This window comes from Malus domestica, chromosome 03 (genome assembly GCF_042453785.1).
Source record: "Malus domestica chromosome 03, GDT2T_hap1".
Classification (NCBI taxonomy): Eukaryota; Viridiplantae; Streptophyta; class Magnoliopsida; order Rosales; family Rosaceae; genus Malus; species Malus domestica.
In genome coordinates this window covers 20,029,824-20,047,441 of record NC_091663.1, presented here as the reverse complement: position 1 = coordinate 20,047,441, position 17,618 = coordinate 20,029,824, and the positions used below count along the sequence as shown (strand labels likewise).

At 37.1% G+C, this 17,618-nt stretch overlaps 1 protein-coding gene and 1 pseudogene across 2 annotated transcripts; one reads left to right on the top strand and one right to left on the bottom strand.

Moving 5' to 3' along the window:
• Positions 1 to 7,883: 7,883 nt before the first annotated feature.
• On the top strand, positions 7,884 to 13,742 carry LOC139194709 (LRR receptor-like serine/threonine-protein kinase GHR1; annotated as a pseudogene).
• A 346-nt stretch (positions 13,743 to 14,088) lies between these two features.
• LOC103426181 (uncharacterized) lies at positions 14,089 to 16,827 on the bottom strand. Of its 2 annotated transcripts, none has more exons than XM_029099943.2 (8): positions 16,645 to 16,827; positions 16,439 to 16,546; positions 16,194 to 16,325; positions 15,742 to 15,968; positions 15,499 to 15,642; positions 14,920 to 15,134; positions 14,517 to 14,775; positions 14,089 to 14,377 (listed from the first exon to the last, which is right to left on the bottom strand). In XM_029099943.2, the coding sequence occupies exons 1-8, from the start codon at positions 16,652 to 16,654 to the stop codon at positions 14,249 to 14,251; spliced, it is 1,224 nt and encodes a 407-aa protein (XP_028955776.2). In that variant the 5' UTR covers positions 16,655 to 16,827; the 3' UTR covers positions 14,089 to 14,248. The 2 variants fall into 2 exon arrangements, with proteins under 2 accessions (XP_028955776.2, XP_028955777.2); XM_029099944.2 differs by having other exon boundaries at positions 14,477 to 14,775; positions 16,645 to 16,801.
• Between the last annotated feature and the right edge of the window lie 791 nt (positions 16,828 to 17,618).

Below are 17,618 nucleotides of genomic sequence, written 5' to 3'. Positions count from 1 at the left end.
TTAGTGTTCTTTCCTTTTATTTTGTGTCTTTTAGTTTTTGTTTTATTTCATTCCATGCTTACTCCGCCTTCCTGCATTGCTGCATTCCATTCTTCTTCTTTTTACACATCAAGACAATGCTTAGTTTAGGTTTGGGGGTGTGGGATTGAAAATTTTCGTTTGTTTTTAGTGTTGGTTAAGTTTGCTTTTGCTTACTAATGTGAATGTATATGAGGCCTATGTTTACAAACAAAACTACAGTGTTGTTATGAAAAAGTTTTGTATCTTATTTTCTTTTACAAAGTTGTTACTCTTGGAATTATGATGGTAAAAGTACCATGTTCAAATTCGGGAAGAAGAATAGTGGAGACTACCCTAGTGAGCGATTTTGAGCCTATTTGCATCTTTGAGAGGGTTTAAAGTGTTTCTACTCCTATCTTTTTCTTTCAAATTCACTTTAAATGATCTCATTATTTCTCTTTGATTGAATGCTAAGAATAATCCTATGTTGCAGATACCATGTGTTTATTATCACCTATGAATGAACTCAAAGGATCAAAAAGCTTATTGGGTTTCAAAAGTACATAGATTTTCTATTTAGAGTGCACTTAGACTGTTTTCGGAATTAATCAAACCAAATGAGCGTGCATTTGACACCCATTGGTACTTCTCCAAATAAACACATATAATGCACTACTTGGACCATAAGAATGACTAATCAAAAGATCAAAAGCTTATTGGGTGCCAAAAGTACACAATTTGTCTATTTGGAGTGCATTTTGGATCGACATTAATAAAAACAAACGAGAGTGCGTTTGACACCAATTGTAACTTAAGAAAATAAAAACATATATGTGACTTAGTTAGCTTGTTTTCTTGCATTTTCATAGCTAGTTTCTACTTATTAGAGTGTTTTAAGCTATTTTCGTGTGTTTTCAGGTTCAAATGACAAAGTTGGCAAGAAAGTGCAATTTGGAGCATGTTTTAGCAGTTTTGGACCAAGAATGGATAACACATGCATGGAGTAAGGTGAATGGACATTTTTGAAGTTCAAGAGGCTAAAAATATGCTAAGGAAATGAAGAAAATAAAGTCAAGACAAATGAGATAAGGAATCAGCTAAAAGGAAGGAACATTATGCAAAACATTATCCAACCTTATCTTATCATATCCTATCCTAATCTTTTCCTACCTTAATTCCAGCTGCAAGGGGGGGATCAATTGCACATTAAATCACCTAAATACCCCTTTCTAGAAGCCCTATTCCTGATCCTAAATGGTGCCGCACCCTCTTATCCTTTAGCTTCTAGAAATCTGCCAGATATCCCATTCTAGAATCTTTGTGCTGAATTCCCTAGTCCTACTCCCCTAGGATTGTGTAATCCTTCTCCTTCACAACCTTTGTGCCGAAACCCTAGCCTATAAATACATATTTCCCCAATTTCAGACCACACACAGAAGAGCCTAAAATCAGAAAAATACACAATTGTGCCGCAGCTTTTGAAGGAGGGAGAGAGAGCTTTGTGCTGTGCCTGCCATCCAAGGCCATTGGAGTGCTAAAATGTTTCTAGGTGTATTCTATCCTTAGTTTTAGTTCAATGTTTAAATTAGATTGGTTTTGTTTAATTGTGAACATGTGGAACTAATTTCGTTTTAGCTAGAGGAGAATTTAAGACCATGAACATATATTGCATATGAATTGATTACGTTCAGTTATTATTTCATGAATCGTGAATGCAATTTGCTTAACTGTTTAATTCAGAACTTATTCTTGTATGTTGATTAAGGGTGCACACTTAGTTTGCATGTAGGGATTTGATGCTAAAATATAAGGGAGTTTCACCTAATAGTTATGAACTTATATTTACAAGTAGTGGAACTCACTGGTCATGATTGCATTAAGTAAATTCCTGGCAAGAGTATCATGCAGTTCATAGTTACGAATGCCTTGTCAATGCTTATGATTTTCATAGAACTTAATGATCTTTGACATGTATCTTTATCATGTTGTTCGTGTAGGGAACTTGATAAGAATAATTTGGTTGCGAAGCTGAGTCCAATTTAATGAATTTAGGAAAATCTGAAAGTTAATTTGTGCTTCTCACGATTAATTTGGGGCATTGTCATTCATGGTTTATCGAAGAATAACTGGAAATCGATTTGTATGCATGTGTGCCATGTGTGGAGAAGGACCCTCTAGCTAGTCATTCACCCTTTGAATCACCAATTTCGTCCAAAGTATTTAGAGTCTTTAAATCTGTTTAGTTTTAGTCTTAAATTCGTCAAAAACCAACTTTGGTTCCTTTTCATTGTTTTGAGTCTTTTTAGTTTAATTTTCGTCCAAATCACCCTCTAGTTCTTGTTTTGAGTCAGTCTTGAGTCATAAGAGTCTAGTTTAGTGTTTTTAAGTCTAGTTAAGTGCAATTGAGTCTTATTTGAGTTGATTAGCAGTCCCTCCTAATCCCTGGCCTAGAACGATCCCTATTTATCCATACTACAATTGTCAAAATGAGGGTTTAAATTTGAGTGCTAGTTTATTTCACATCATTAAGCAAATAAACACATATAATGCGCTACTAGGACCATAAGAATGAGTACTCAAAATACCAAAAGTTTATTGGGTGTCCAAAAGTACACTTTCTTTTTAGAGTGCATTTGGACCATTTTCAGCATTAATAAAAGCAAACGAGCGTGCGCTTAACATTCATCAGAACTGAAGCAAACAAACACATATAATGCGCTACTAGGACCATAAGAATGAGTACTCAAAAGATCAAAAGCTTATTCAGTGTCCAGAGTACACAGTTTTACTTTTTGGAGTGCATTTGAACAGTTTTTTACATTTATAAAAACAAACGAAGGTGCACTTGACACCCATTGGAACTTAAGCAAACAAATACATATAATGCACTACTAGGACCCTAAGATTGAGTGCTCAAAAGATCAAAAGGTTATTGGGTTTCCAAAGTATGTAGTTTTTCTTTTTGGAGTGCATTTGGATCGTTTTCGGCCTTAATAAAAACACACGAGCATGCGCTTAACACCCGTTAGAACTTAAGCATACAAACAAATATAATGCGCTACTAGGACCATAAGAATGAGTGCTCAAAAGATCAAAAGCTTATTGGGTGTGAAAAGTACAGAGTTTTTCTTTTTGGAGTGCATTTGGATCACTTTCGGCATTAATAAAAACAAACGAGCGTGCATTTGACACCCATTTTGATAGGAGCATATTTATGCAACTTGGTTAGCTTGTTTTCGTGCATTTATATTGTTAGTTCTTAGTTATTTTAGTATTTAAAGCTATTTTCGTGTGTTTGTAGGTCTAAAGAGCTAAAGTAGCAAGAAAGTGCATTTTGGAGCATTTTGGAGCATTTTTGGGCTTGGAATGAATATCACATGCATGGAGCACGGTGGATGGACGAATTTGAAGATCAAAATAGGCTAGGATTATGCTGAAGTTATGAAGAAATTAATTCAAGAAAAGGAAGTAAAGGATGCAGCAATAAAGAAGGAATGTTAGCCAAGTTACCTTATTTGGTCCTAACCTTTCCTAATCCTTCACCACCTAATTTCCAGCTGCAAGGAGGATCTTTAATTATTATAGGACACTTAAATAAATGTTTAAGAAGACCTATTCCCAGTCAAAGAGGGTGCCGCACCTTTCTTACCCTTTTCCTTGCCTTGGAAGACTTTCCCCTTTTCTCCATTCCCTTGCCGCAACTCCCTTTCCCTTTCTTTCCAAAATCTACCACATATCTTCCTTCCTCTTTTCTTAAAGTTATGCCGCACCCCACATTCCCTTTCTTGATGGATTTTGACATTTATTTTCCTTTTTCCTTGTGGATTTGGTGTACAAATCCCTCTCTAAATTAAATTAGGTCGTGCCTTTCCCATCCCTATAAATAAAACCCTTTGCCGCATCACTTAGGGGGTTCTGATCACCACAATATCAATCCATCATTCACCATAACTCACCTACATCCATCCACCACCACAAATCACCACTCAAACCTTCACCCAACCCTTGTGCCGCAACAAAGAGAAGAATGAGGACTTTTGGAGTGCTTGCTATTCAAGTTTGGATTGCTGGATCATTCTTAGGTGTAATCTATCTTTTGTTTTCAATGTTTAAATCTGTTTATCTTTGTTTTGTGAACATGAGGAGCTAAACGCCTTTTAGCTAGGGGGAATTTCGAAACCATGAATATATTTGCAATATGAATTGATTACTTTCAGTTGTGATTCTATGAATCGTGAATGTAATTTACTTAACTGTTTGATTGATAACTTATTCTTGTTTGTTGATTAAGGGTGCACACTTAGTTTGCATGCAAGAATTTGATGCTAGAATATAAGGGAGTTTCACCTAATCGTTATGAACTTGTATTCATAAGTAGTGAAGGTTGCTAGTCACAATCGTGTTAAGTGGATTCCTAGCAGGAGTATCATGCTCATTATAGTTACGAATGCTTTGTTAATGCTTATGATTTTCATAAAGCTTAATGATCTTTGATTGTATCTCTATTATGCTGTTCATGTAGGGAAATTTTGAAGAATAATTTGGGTTGCCAATGCGTTATCTGTCCAATTCAACGACTTAAGGAAAATATGAGGGTTAATTAGTGTTGTTCACGGTTAATCTGGGGTGTTGAGATTCATGGTTTATTGAAAAGCAACTGGAAATCATTTTGTATGCAAGTGTGTAATGTGTGGAGAATGACCTTCTAGCTAGCCAATCACCTATATTTTTTCCCAAATTCGTCATAAATTTGTCTTAAGTCTTTAGTTACTTGTTTTACTTAAAATTCGTCCAAAACCCAATCCCCTTTACTTTAGTATGTCAAATTAGTTAGAATCTGTCTTAGTTTGTGTTTTTAAGTGTTTTGAGTCAAGCTAAAATCAATTTTCGTCCAAAGTCATTCCTAGTGTCCAGTTTGAGTCTATTTAGTTGTTTTAAGCTGTTTTGAGTCTTTTAAGTCTGTTTCGAGTCATTAGAGTCTAGTTAAGTGTTTTTAAGATTATTTTTGTGTTTTTGAGTCAGTTTAGAGTAGGTTAGCAATCCCTCCTAATCCCCGGTCCAGAACGATCCCTACTTACATCTTTATTACAATTGTCAATAAGAGGGTTTAATTTGTGTGTTAAGTTAATTTTCGCATCACATTTGTGTTTAAGCAAATAAGCACATATAATGTGCTTCTTGGACCATAAGAATGAGTACTCAAAAAATCAAAAGCTTATTGAGTGTCAACTGTACACAGTTTTTTTTTTCTTTAGAGTCCATTTGGACTCTTTTCGAAATTAATTTAAACAAACGACTGAGCATTTGACACCCAGTGGAACTTAAGCAAATAACTAATTACATTGCTTGGACCATTAGGTGTCAAAAGTACACAATTTTTCTATGTTAAGTGCATTTGAACCGTTTTTGGCATTAATAAAAACAAACAAGCATGTGTTTGACACCCATTTGAGTTTAAACCAATAAACACATATAATGCACTACTAGGACCATAAAAATGAGTACTCAAGAGATAAAAATCTTATTGCCTGTCAAAAGTACACAGTTTTTCAATTTAGAGTGCATTTGACTGTCACATCCCAGTTTCGACTCCGTTATAATACGATACTGTTCGCTTTGGGCTTACCATTCCCTCACTGATTTGTTTCTGGGAGCTCAGACGAGAACTTCCCAGTGGGTCACCTATAGGATTGCTCTCGCTCAAACTCGCTTAACTTCGGAGTTCCAATGGAATCCAAAGCCAGTGAGTTCCCAAAATGCCTCGTGCTATAGGGAGGGAAGCATATACATATAAGGAACATCACCCCCTCTCTGTTAGTCGATGTGGGATCTCACAATCCACCCCACTTAAGGGGAACACGGCGTCCTCGCCGGCACATCCGCATCGAACAACAGAGTGACTCTGATACCATTCTGTCACATCCTAGTCTCGACTCCGCCGTAGCACGATATTGTCTGCTTTAGGCTTACTATTCCCTCACGGATTTGATTCTGGGAACTCAGACGAGAACTTCCCAATGGGTCACCTATCCTAGGATTGCTCTCGCCTGAACTTGCTTAACTTCGGAGAGCCAATGAGTTCCCAAAAGGCCTCGTGCTATAGGGCAATGAGCATATACATATAAGGCACATCACCCCAACCCGGAATGTCCACTAGGACTCCGAATTAAGCTGTGCTAGGCGACACCTGGAATGTGACGAAGCCATAAAGTGTAGTGATGTGGAAAATGTGAGTAAATTTAAACCTAAAAGTGCCTAAATACAAGAGTGCACTGTGAGAGGGAATGAACCAATTTCACATGTGATGTCAGAGCATAAGTAAAATACAGCGGAGTGGATTGAGAATCATACCATCAAAGGTAATCTCCAATACCAAGATTTGACACAAATCCTTGTCGATAAGGAAGCTCAGCTATTAAAACCTGGAGGGGCAAAAAACAAAGGTGAGTGGGCCTGAAAATAAAGTGAACTAATTTGCTCATCCATCTATGCTAACACACGAGTTAAAGTCACCTAATATGACCTGTATGACAGGGTTAAGTGTAATAATGTACAATCTAGTGCTACAATCACGTGAAGGCTAGCGCTATTCGTTGTCACATACGAGTCAGAATTGCCTATTGCAATCTGTACGACAAGGCTAGCACCTAACTTAAATCCAAGGCGAGCGTGCGGTGCTGATGTGAACATCATGTGAATGACTAGCTTGGCCCTGGGTTGAGCACTAACACCTGGGTGTAGAAATGATGAGCCGACTATACGAATATAAGATGCCATATAATTCCACATTTCTTAATCATGCAATTTCACAATTTCATTTTGGCATTTCACAATTTCACAACAATGCAACATTTCTTAATCATGGCATGAAATGCATAAATTAATTCAAAATAATTTGTGAAAACTATAAAATTTATATACATATATACTATAAAAAGAAAAAGACCTACTCACCTGGAGTCTGCGCTACAACTTCCTAGCACGACTATCAAGGCATCACGAATGATCGTCGCCTAGAACAATTATCCAATCACGTCTCAGAATTTTTATCGATAGAACATGTAACTTACATAAAACACATCCCCAAGGACGTTCTAGAATGATTTGAAACCCATTGACCAAAACTCAACCGTTAGTCAAATGTCGGCGGTAGGGTCAATAACCTTACGTAACTCAATCCGAAAGATCCACACCTCAGATTTCTGATCCGTAACTTCCAAAAATACACATTATGCTTCTAGAACATCGTACTACAGTTTCATTACGATCCAACGATTGGATATCCACCATTTGCAAATTCAAGTGGTGGTCAACGTTTTGTTTTACGAACTTACAAATCCAATTCGGAAAGATCCATATGTCGGATTCTCGATCTGTAAGTTCCTATGGTCCTTAAATATTACGTACTATAGTATATGAAAGTTTAGTGATAATCCAACGGTCGGATCGTCAATTGCTATAATATTCGAGTGGCGAACCTTAACAAAATTATACTCAAACAATGGAATTTCGTCAATCATGTGTCAAATATGGAATCAAGGCATCCAAATTAACCTAGGATGTGCAGGTCGTATCTCGACCCACGTGCCACCGCACGGGATTGGAAACCCACTTTTTTAACTAACTCCAAATTCTACTAAAATTTACAGGAAGATAGTGCTCAACAAGAGGAACAAGTTTTATACCTGCCACGAAGTCCAAAAGTGGACGGAAGATGATCAATTTTGCCGATAAAGTCGGTGGATGTCTAAAGCTTTCTGGCGTCGATTCGTCGCCTACAGTGGTCCCACGGGGTCAAGGCTGGTCAGGATTTACTCTTGGGATGATGAGATACAAAACCCAAGTGATGGTGTCTGCCATCGCTTTGCCAATTCACCGGAAAAATGAAAATGGTGGCCGGAGCACCATTGGTTTTCATCATGTTTTGTGGCCTTGCACCGCTACGTATAGAGGTTAATCAAGGTGGTTATTGGTTGGGTTTTGTAGAGGGGAGTGAGCTTCAAGAGGGTGGTGGTGGCGTCGAAAAAGTCCACCGGAGTTGGCCAAAATCGGTGACGGAAAATGGGAGGTTGCGGGGATGGGTAGACGGGAAAAAGAAGGGTACACTCTCTCTTCTCCTTATTGGCTCTCCCTCTCTCCCTCAATTTCTGATTGGTCCTTCCCCCTTTAATTTGATTGGTTACAATTCCCGCATGGTGGGAGTTTAATCAGTTTATAAACTAAAATTTGGGTAAACAATTTCAAACGTCTGTAACTATACCGTTATAATCTGGACTCGTAAATGGCTTTTCGCCTATGCGTTCATAGCTTCAAGATCTATTCGGAAACATTAATTGTGACTTCGAACGGTCAACGAAAGTCAAACATCCTCGCCTCTAAGGTCATTTTCGTAAAATCACTATTTTAAAATTTATAAAACTTAAAATTAGGGACGGGTTGTCAAATTGATTATTTTCAGCATTAATATAAACAAATGAGTGAGCATTTGACACCCAATGGAACTTAAGCAAATAAATAAATATAATGCACTACTTGGACCGTTGGGTTTCAAAAGTACACAGTTTTTCTATTTGAAGTGCATTTGGACTGTTTTCGGCATTAATAAAACCAAATGAGCGTGCATGACCCATTGGAACTTCTCCAAATAAACACATACAATATGCTACTAGGATCATAAGAACGAGTACTCAATAGATCAAAAACTTATTGCCTGTCAAATGTACATAGTTTTTCAATTTGGAGTGCATTTGGACTATGTTCAGTATTAATAAAAACAAACGAGCATGTGTTTAACACCCATTGGAACTTAAGCAAATTAACAAATATAATGTGCTACTAGGTCCGACAGAATGAGTACTCAAAATATCAAAATTTTATTGGGTGTCAAAAGTACACAAGTTTTCTATTTGGAGTGCGTTTGGACTATTTTCAGCATTAATAATAACAAACGCATATATAATGTGCTGCATTTGACACCCATTGGAACTTAAGCAAATAAACATATATAATGCGTTGCTTGGACTATAAGAATGAGTACTCAAAAGATCAAAAGCTTATATGGTTTCGGCATTAATAAAAATGAATGAGCTTGCATTTGACACCCATTTGAATTTAAGCAAATAAACACATATGATGCGTTACTAGGAACTTAAGAATGAGTACTCAAGGGATAAAAATCTTATTGGGTGTCAAAAGTACATTGTTTTTCTATTTAGAGTGCATTTGGACTATTTTCGGCATTAATAAAGCAAACGAGCGTGCATTTGATTCCCATTCAAACTTAAGCAAATAAACACATATAATGTGCTACTAGGACCATAAGAATGAGTACTCAAAAGATCAAAAGTTTATTGGGTGTCAAAATGCACATAGTTTTTTTATTTATTTAGAGTGCATTTGGAATGTTTCAGGCATTAATAAAAACAAACGAGCATGCATTTGACACCCATTGGAACTTTAGCAAATAAACAAATATAATGCTCTACTAGGACCATAAGAATGAGTACTCAAAAGATCAAAAGCTTATTGGGCGTCGAAAGTATAAAGTTTTTCTATTTGGAGTGCATTAAGACTATTTTCGGCATTAATAAAAACAAACTAGCATGCGTTTGACACCTATTGGAACTTAAGAAAACTAACACCTATTGGAACTTAAGCAAACTAACACATATAATGCACTACTAGGACCATAAAAATGTGTACTCAAATGATCAGAAGCTTATTGGGTGTCAAAAGTGCACAACTTTCTATTTGGAGTGCATTTGGATTGTTTTCGGTATTAATATAAACAAACAACCGTGCATTTCACACCCATTGGAACTTAACCAAATAAACACATATAATGCGCTACATGGACCATAAGAATGAGTACTGATGTGAAAATTATGTTGACACACAAATTAAACCCTATTTGTGACAATTGTAGTAATGATGTAAGTAGGGATCGTTCTAACCGGGGATTAACTAGGGGTGCTAATCTAATATAAATTGATTTAAAAACACAAAAACTAAACTTAAAGACTCTAACAAGACTACTATGACTCAAAACAGATTTGAAACACTCAAAACTGCCTAAAACAATCAAATTGACTCAAAAAGAAACTAGAACTTGATTTGGACGAATTTGAAAGTGTTTATGACTCCAAATGCTTAAAAACACAAAATAAAACAGATTTGAATGACTAAGACTCAACAAAATATGGGGAGATTGTGTTTGGACGAAATTAAATTAAATGGGCAGATTGTAAAGAAAACAGATTGTAAGACAAAATTGTGATGAATCAATGGATGATGGAATAGCTAAGGGGTTCTTCCCCACACATGAAATATATGCAACGTAAATCAATTTCCAGTTATCAATTTAATAAGTTATGAACCTCGACACTCCAAGTTAATTAGGTCCGCTTAAATTAACCTTCAGATTTCCCTAGAATCATTGAATTGGATGAATATGCATCGCAAACAAATTATTCCTAACAAGTTCTCTATATGAACAACATGATAAAGACACAAGTTAGAATCATTACGTTCTTTGGAAATCATAAGCATCGACAAGGCATTTGTAATTATGAAAAGCATGATACTCTTGCCAGGAATCTACTTAACATGATCGTGACTAGCGACCTTCACTACTTGCGAATATAAATTCATAACGATTAGGTGAAACAAACTTATATCCTAGCACCAAATTCAAGCATGAAAATTAAGCGTGCACTCTCAATCAACATACAAGAATAAGTTCTAAATCAAACGGTTAAGCAAATTGTATTCACGACTTATGCAACGATAACTGGAAGTAATCAACTTATTTCACATATATAATCATGGTTTTGAATACACCCTTAGCCAAAACGAATTTAGCCAATCATACTTAAAGCAAAACAAAGATTACATGAATTAGACATTGAAATATAAGATAGAATACACCTAAAATTGTTCAACAACTCAGAATGAAGAGCCAAACAATTGAGTGAATCTGTCCCTTTTCCTTGCTTGCGGCAGATTGGGTGTTGATGGTTTCTGGGCTGTTTTGATGATGTAGATTGGATTTTGGGGGGTGTAGAGGCACGGCAAGGGGTGTAGGGTGAGTGTGGAAGAGTGTTTGATGGTTGGAAGGTGGTGGAGAACTCGGCAAAGAGGGTGGAAGAAGGTGGAACGGCTGTTGTATTTTCTGGGCGCTAGAATGGTGTTTCTGGGGTGTTTTGCTGCCTAGGGTGTGTATGGACGAATTTCTGTGATGAATGATGAATATGGGAGGTGGTAATTTCGGCCAAAAGGTTTAATGAGTATATATAGGCACTTAAAAACCCTAGCAAATCAGATTAGGGTTTCTAGAAGCCTAAATCCATCAGAAACTAGGTTAAAACAATCAGATTTTTAATAGGAAAAGGCCTAGGGTGCGGCTGGATGGATAGGGTAAAGGATGGGCCTTCTAGAATGCCTTGCAAGGCAAGGCAAAGGGTTTCTAGAAAGGGGAAAGGTGCGGCCCAAGTCTAAGAGGATGAGGATAGGTCATCTAAAAGCCCAAAGCCGAGAATAGAAACTCTAAAAAATGGAAACCTCCAAGAATAGAAACTTCCAACTTTAGAAACTTTGGTTTCCACTTCTGCATTCTTTGTTCTTCACTTTCATTTCTTCATCTCTTAGGCTCCTTTGACCTTCAAACTCGTCCATTCCTTGTGCTCCATATGCATACACTCCATTCCAGCTCAATTTTGCTCTAAAATGCTCCAATTTGCATCATTTTATGTAATATGCCCTTAAAACCTGAAAACACATGAAACTAGCTTAAAAGACTACTTTAAACTCAGAAAACATAATGAAAATGCATAAGAACTAGCTAACTAAGGCGTATAAATATGCTCCTATCAAGTACTCAAAAGATCAAAAGCTTATTGGGTGTGAAAAGTACAGAGTTTTTTTTTTGGAGTGCATTTGAACTGTTTTCGGCATTAATAAAAATAAACGAGCATGCATTTATCAACCATTGGAAATTAAGCAAATAAACACATATAATGCGCTACTTGGACCATGAGAATGAGTACTAAAAAAATCAAAAGCTTATTGGTTGTCAAAAGTACGCATTTTTTCTATTTGAAGTGCTTTTGGACTGTTTTTGACATTTATTTGACACTCATTGCCTGGTCATTTACCCCCAGAGATCAGTAAGTTCCTTAACTTGTTCTCTCTCAATCTAATAACAACTTTGAAGGCAGCATTCCTGGGGACCTTCCAGCTGTCACGAAGGGGTTCAATGTTTCTTTCAATCATCTTTCGAGCGTCATACCTGAAAACTTGCGGCAGTTCCCTGATTCCGCATTTTATCCAGGGAACTCGTTGCTGATTTTTTTTCTTTCCCCATCATCACCGGAGGGTGTCCCAAACATGACTTTTAGTGTACACAGGCCTCTTATGAAAGCAGCTATTAGGATCTCCCTCATTGTAGGTTTAGCTGATGAAGCTGCTTTTTTAGCTCTTTCATGCCAGATGATCTGCTTATGATGCCCGTGATACTTCATCAGTTGTAAAGAATCCTAAGAATTTGGGTCATCCCGAATCAAAAGAAAAGGGTGAAGGGACATCTTCTCCTATGTCTCTCTTATCATCATCAAATCCATCGCCCTCTAAAACGCAACAGCCACTTGAGAGTTCTGCTGTGCTCACAGCTTATTCTCCAGATATATTGACTGGTGATTTGCACCTGTTTTATGGTTCGTTGGCGTTCACAGCAGAACTTTCCTGTGCTCCAGCATAAGCTATTGGAAGGAGTTGTCATGGAACAATGTACAAAGCGATGCTTGACTCCGGTCAAGTATTGACTGTCAAATGGCTACGGGAGGGAATAGCCGAAGGAAGGAAAGAATTTGCAAGAGAAGTGAAGAAACTAGGAGACAACAGGCGCCCGAATCGAGTTTCTATGCTGGGTTATTACTCGGGACCTAAAGAACATGAGAAACTGTTTATATTAATTTACGTCAATGCACAATCGTTGGCATTCCATTTCCATGGTAAAACACTGAAAATTGTCCATGGAGAGAAAAACGTAGATTTTAGCGTACCTAGTTTTTATTTGGCTGACATCGGTGAGTTTTACCATGTGATATATTACTTTGGTTTATAAACTGTAGGTTAGTTTCCTTCAACGAAGGCATGGTGTGGATTCTTATAGGTTTTCGAATTTCTCTCTTTTCATCCCTGCATCTGGCATGAGGTTGCTGAATCTGTCTGACTCTACAGAGGCAGGGCCAAGAAAACTCTCTCCCCTGTCACTTGAGGAACGACTTAGGATTTCTGTAGACGTTGCCCGATGTCCCAACTTCCTGCATAATGAGAAGGCAATTCTCCATGGCAACCTCAAATCCACAAATATTTTATTGGAAACTCCTACTCTGAATGCACTTCTTACAGATTATAGTGTCCACCGAATTTTGACTCCGTCTAAGACTACTGAGCAAGTCTTGAATGCAGGTGTCTATGCATTTGGGGTGACTGGAAAGAGTTCCGGGGAGATTGTCTCTGGGATACCGGGTGTGGTTAATAAGACAGCCTCGGTGACACAATTGGCAGAAGAAAACCGTTGTTTTGAATGCCTTGACAGACTGATTCTGGAAAGGCCAAGAGTAAACAACCCCCCAAGAGTTCTTGACGGTATGCTACAGGTCGCTCTAAGATGTATCCATCCAGCATCCGAAAGACCCGACATTAAAACTCTGTTCCAAGACACTGCAAAAATAGTGAATTAAAGGAGCACCATAAGTTGCTTTTTTAGTTCTCTTTATTTTTTCATGGTTTTTTGTCAAAATGGTCCTGTAATTGACCACCATTTATATAACGACACGTGATGTACCACTCCGTGTTCCGGTTACATTGAAAAATCGCCCCTTAAAAAGGGCTGTTATTGTTATTGAGTGTTGGAACACTACGCGGCATGCCGACCTTAAAATAAATCACTTCGAAAAGTAATCATAACGTATGACAGTAACAAGTTCGCAAATTCGAGAATCACGGTTAGGTTTGGCCAGTGTGGAACAGGGAAACTAACAGAGTTCCGACATCAAATTACCCTAAACACCGTAAAGAAGTAACAAATTCAAAGAAAACAGCGTTTCAGAGATAATAAATAAAAGTAGTCCGTCATGTTTTTCTCTACAAATCCATCCAGGGTAAGTTTTCAATGCCATGAAATCAGCAGGTCCCTAATCAAATTTGTAATACGAATTCATATGCTAAGCTAAACCAGCTTGAGTATTCAAAAATCGTACTTTGTTCTCCCACTCTTTAATATCAGGCACAACATATCTGGAATGTTGGAAACGGAACTGTAGAAGTTCCAAGACTCGAGCATCAGGCGTTTCCTTGATCCTTTGAAATGAACAACCTATATCCAGAATATATCACATAATCCACAATTCAGCACCATATTTGTTTCAATTTAGCAGGGAAAACCAAACAAAAAAACTCATCTAAAATCAACAACCTTGTTAACAGGTTTTGTGTTTTCCACATCAGCAATATACCTTTACATCCAAGGGCATGCCATGAAATTGGCCAGCGCCTTCAGGTGGTGTCCAGTTGTACACAGCACAGGGTAAAAACAACATGGAAGCACCGCCAATATCATCTACGAAAGCTTTGGCTTTTGTAAATTTCTTTGCATCGAAAGATGGGTGTGACGTCACTACCCAGGCAAGAGCTAATTGATCCCCAAGCATTCTAGAAGCCTTCATGTACCTTGTTTGATAAACTTTTAGTACTTTTTGTAGAAAAATCTTTGCCCTGCATCATTGCAGTATGTGAAATGTAAAAAACGGTAGCATTTCATCTCTGTTTTCTGGTCAACAATAACCACAAAACAGATCATAACTATTAGTATTAAATAACATGCTTAACTTACAGTAAACAGATGAAGTGATAACGCACCTTAAAATTCCATCATCGGTGCCCCTCACTGCTATAAATCCTGAATTCAGAGGCTGTGCTTTGTTATTGCGAAACGTAAGTGCCAGGTGAAAATTCGGATATTCACTAAATATGTGTCCTAGATCATCAACAACAGTGATATCTGAGTCGGTGAAGATGTAATGAGTATGCTTCTGATTCTGAGGAAGCTCCTCCATCCTAGATTCTAGGAAGGCCTGAATGACAGAAATTCAATGCAACATTAGATTAGAACATTGCTAGTATTTCTCTATTGGCTTCCGATGATACCAAATACACTTATATTTGGGAACAATTATACGTTAGGAGCACCACTAGCCTAAAAAGGAGAAGTCTTAAGCTAACATTTTGTTTTCCATACGTGCAGGAAATTGGGAAACACTATATAGGTGTATTTTGAATAAGCAGAAATCGGTCAAAAGGGAAACCTATAGCAATTTCAGGAATTGATGAGTACAAACAAATAAAAATGAAATAAACTAGGTGATACTGGTGAGAACAATAGCTACTGATAAACAAAGGATATTTCTATTTGTTATCATTAATACAATGTGCTCTTACAATGTAAGACCTGATTCTCTGAAGCATCAACTTGTCTCGTGAATATTCACCTTGAATTGGATATACAGTGACCTTGTTTCTGCGTATTGAAAGATCAGCTGCTGGGTCTGTTAGAATGACTACACTGCTCCGGGGCATAGCCAGCTGCAATGTATCAATCATATGATAGAGTAACTCATTATGTCTTGAACGAAAGTGAGGAAGTTGAACACAATTCTACGGTACAACATATCAGAAGATTACCTGAATGAAGTTAATAAAGACATTCAAGACGGCCATGGATCTCTCGAATTTAGTATAAGAAGCATTCCCAACTGTAACCGAGTTTGAGAATTGATCTTCGACGTGCCCATTGGAGGTGGAAGAATTGTATATGGTGAAGACAGTGACAACAGCAATGCTGTCAACCGCAGCGGAGGCACGGGAAGAATGGGTGGTGTGGTTGAGAGCTTTGATGCCATTGCCATCTCCTGCCCATATAAAAAAGCAAAACATGAACATAGATGAAACAAACAAATAATAAAGTGGTGGATTGCCATGCTTGTTGGGTCTTCCTCTTCAACCCAGTGTGTATCGCCTCAAACACTTCCCCTCCCCCCCGTCATATAAAATATCGCTCGTATAAAAAATAAAAAAATACTACCACCAAAACCCAAATCTGATTGAATTTGAATTGGTTGAAATTCGATTCGTACCATGGCATTGGAGGCGATTGCTCAAGCCTTGGCCAGCAGCAGGGCCAAGAACCAAGTGGTTGGATTTGGATTTGTTGCTTTCTTTCTTCCTGGGCAAATCTTCCACAGCTGAGTTATGATGCAATTCCTTAACTAAGAGATGAACAACCAACCCAGATGTAAATTACGAATTTGTAATACAAAAGAAAATTATTTGTTAATTATTTTTTAATAAAAAGAAGAAAATGAGGGAGTGACTCACTCACCGGACAAGAAGTGAGCAAGAACGAAAATAAGAGGTAGAAAGATAAGGAAACGGCGCCACCCGCTGCACACTCTCATCGCCTTACCAATTTCTTTACTCCGCACACATACTGCATCAGATCAGAAAGAGATCTACCCGTTTTCTCTCTCTTCAGTTTTTAAAAGACTTATAAATCATTTGAAATTAGAAAATTTAGGAGACAAGAACCTTGCATCATATGTCACTTTGTGGCACCACTAATCGAATTGGTATCCGGATTTCACCTGTAGAATGAGAACCTCCTCAGAATGAATTTTAAATATTTTTAATTTTCTTCAATATCTTAACACAACTATTTCACCAAACAATATTGCTTGGAACAAAGTCAAATAGTTAGAGATCATATATTACACTTCCTTCCTATTCTTCCTTGTTTCATAAGTTTAAATATTTTTAATTTTCTCCAATATCTTAACACAACTATTTCACCAAACAATATTGCTTGGAACAATGTTGAATGGTTAGAGATCATATATTACACTTCCTTCCTATTCTTCCTTGTTTCATAATGAAGGATATATCAAAAAGTCACACAATCTTTTTAGCAAAAAAAGTCACATAAGTTCTTAGACTCATAATGTTATAGCATACATACTATTCTTCTTCTTCTTTGTCATAAAATGCCAAAAGCACTCGCATTTATCAAACCAACACTTACGTGAACAACAACATGCCAACAAAAATTGACTTGGAAAAACCCCACTGTCATATGTTTTATTATTTGCTAATGTGATGTGCTCAAAATAAATGGTTAGATTGGCCCAACTGTTACGTTTTTCATGTATAAATTGATAATGTTCGTGGCAGTGTCACTCTTGTATATTCTAGATAAGCAAACAAATCAACAAAAACCCTGAAATGCAGCTCACAAATGTAATTATACGAATGCAAGAGGACTTGGCATCTTACTTGATAATATTAGACTCATGTCTATGATCATGATGAACTCTTTAGGATACAAAAAAATTACTTTTTTTTTTCTTTATATACAACTCAGGCCAGGAAATACAAACACAACCCTAAATCCAACTGAATCAGATGTAAAACAAATTCAAATATAATTTTTTAAATTCAGATTAAAAAGAATTTATTTGTTTGGAGTAGATGAAATTGCATTCCCCAGGCAAAATTTCTAATCCTTA

Coding starts and splice junctions, on each gene's coding strand:
- LOC103426181 (XM_029099943.2), bottom strand. Junction 16,326..16,438: donor TCTTGCTCACTTCTTGTCCG/GTGAGTGAGTCA, acceptor TTCATCTCTTAG/TTAAGGAATTGCATCATAAC. Junction 15,969..16,193: donor CAATCGCCTCCAATGCCATG/GTACGAATCGAA, acceptor TTATATGGGCAG/GAGATGGCAATGGCATCAAA.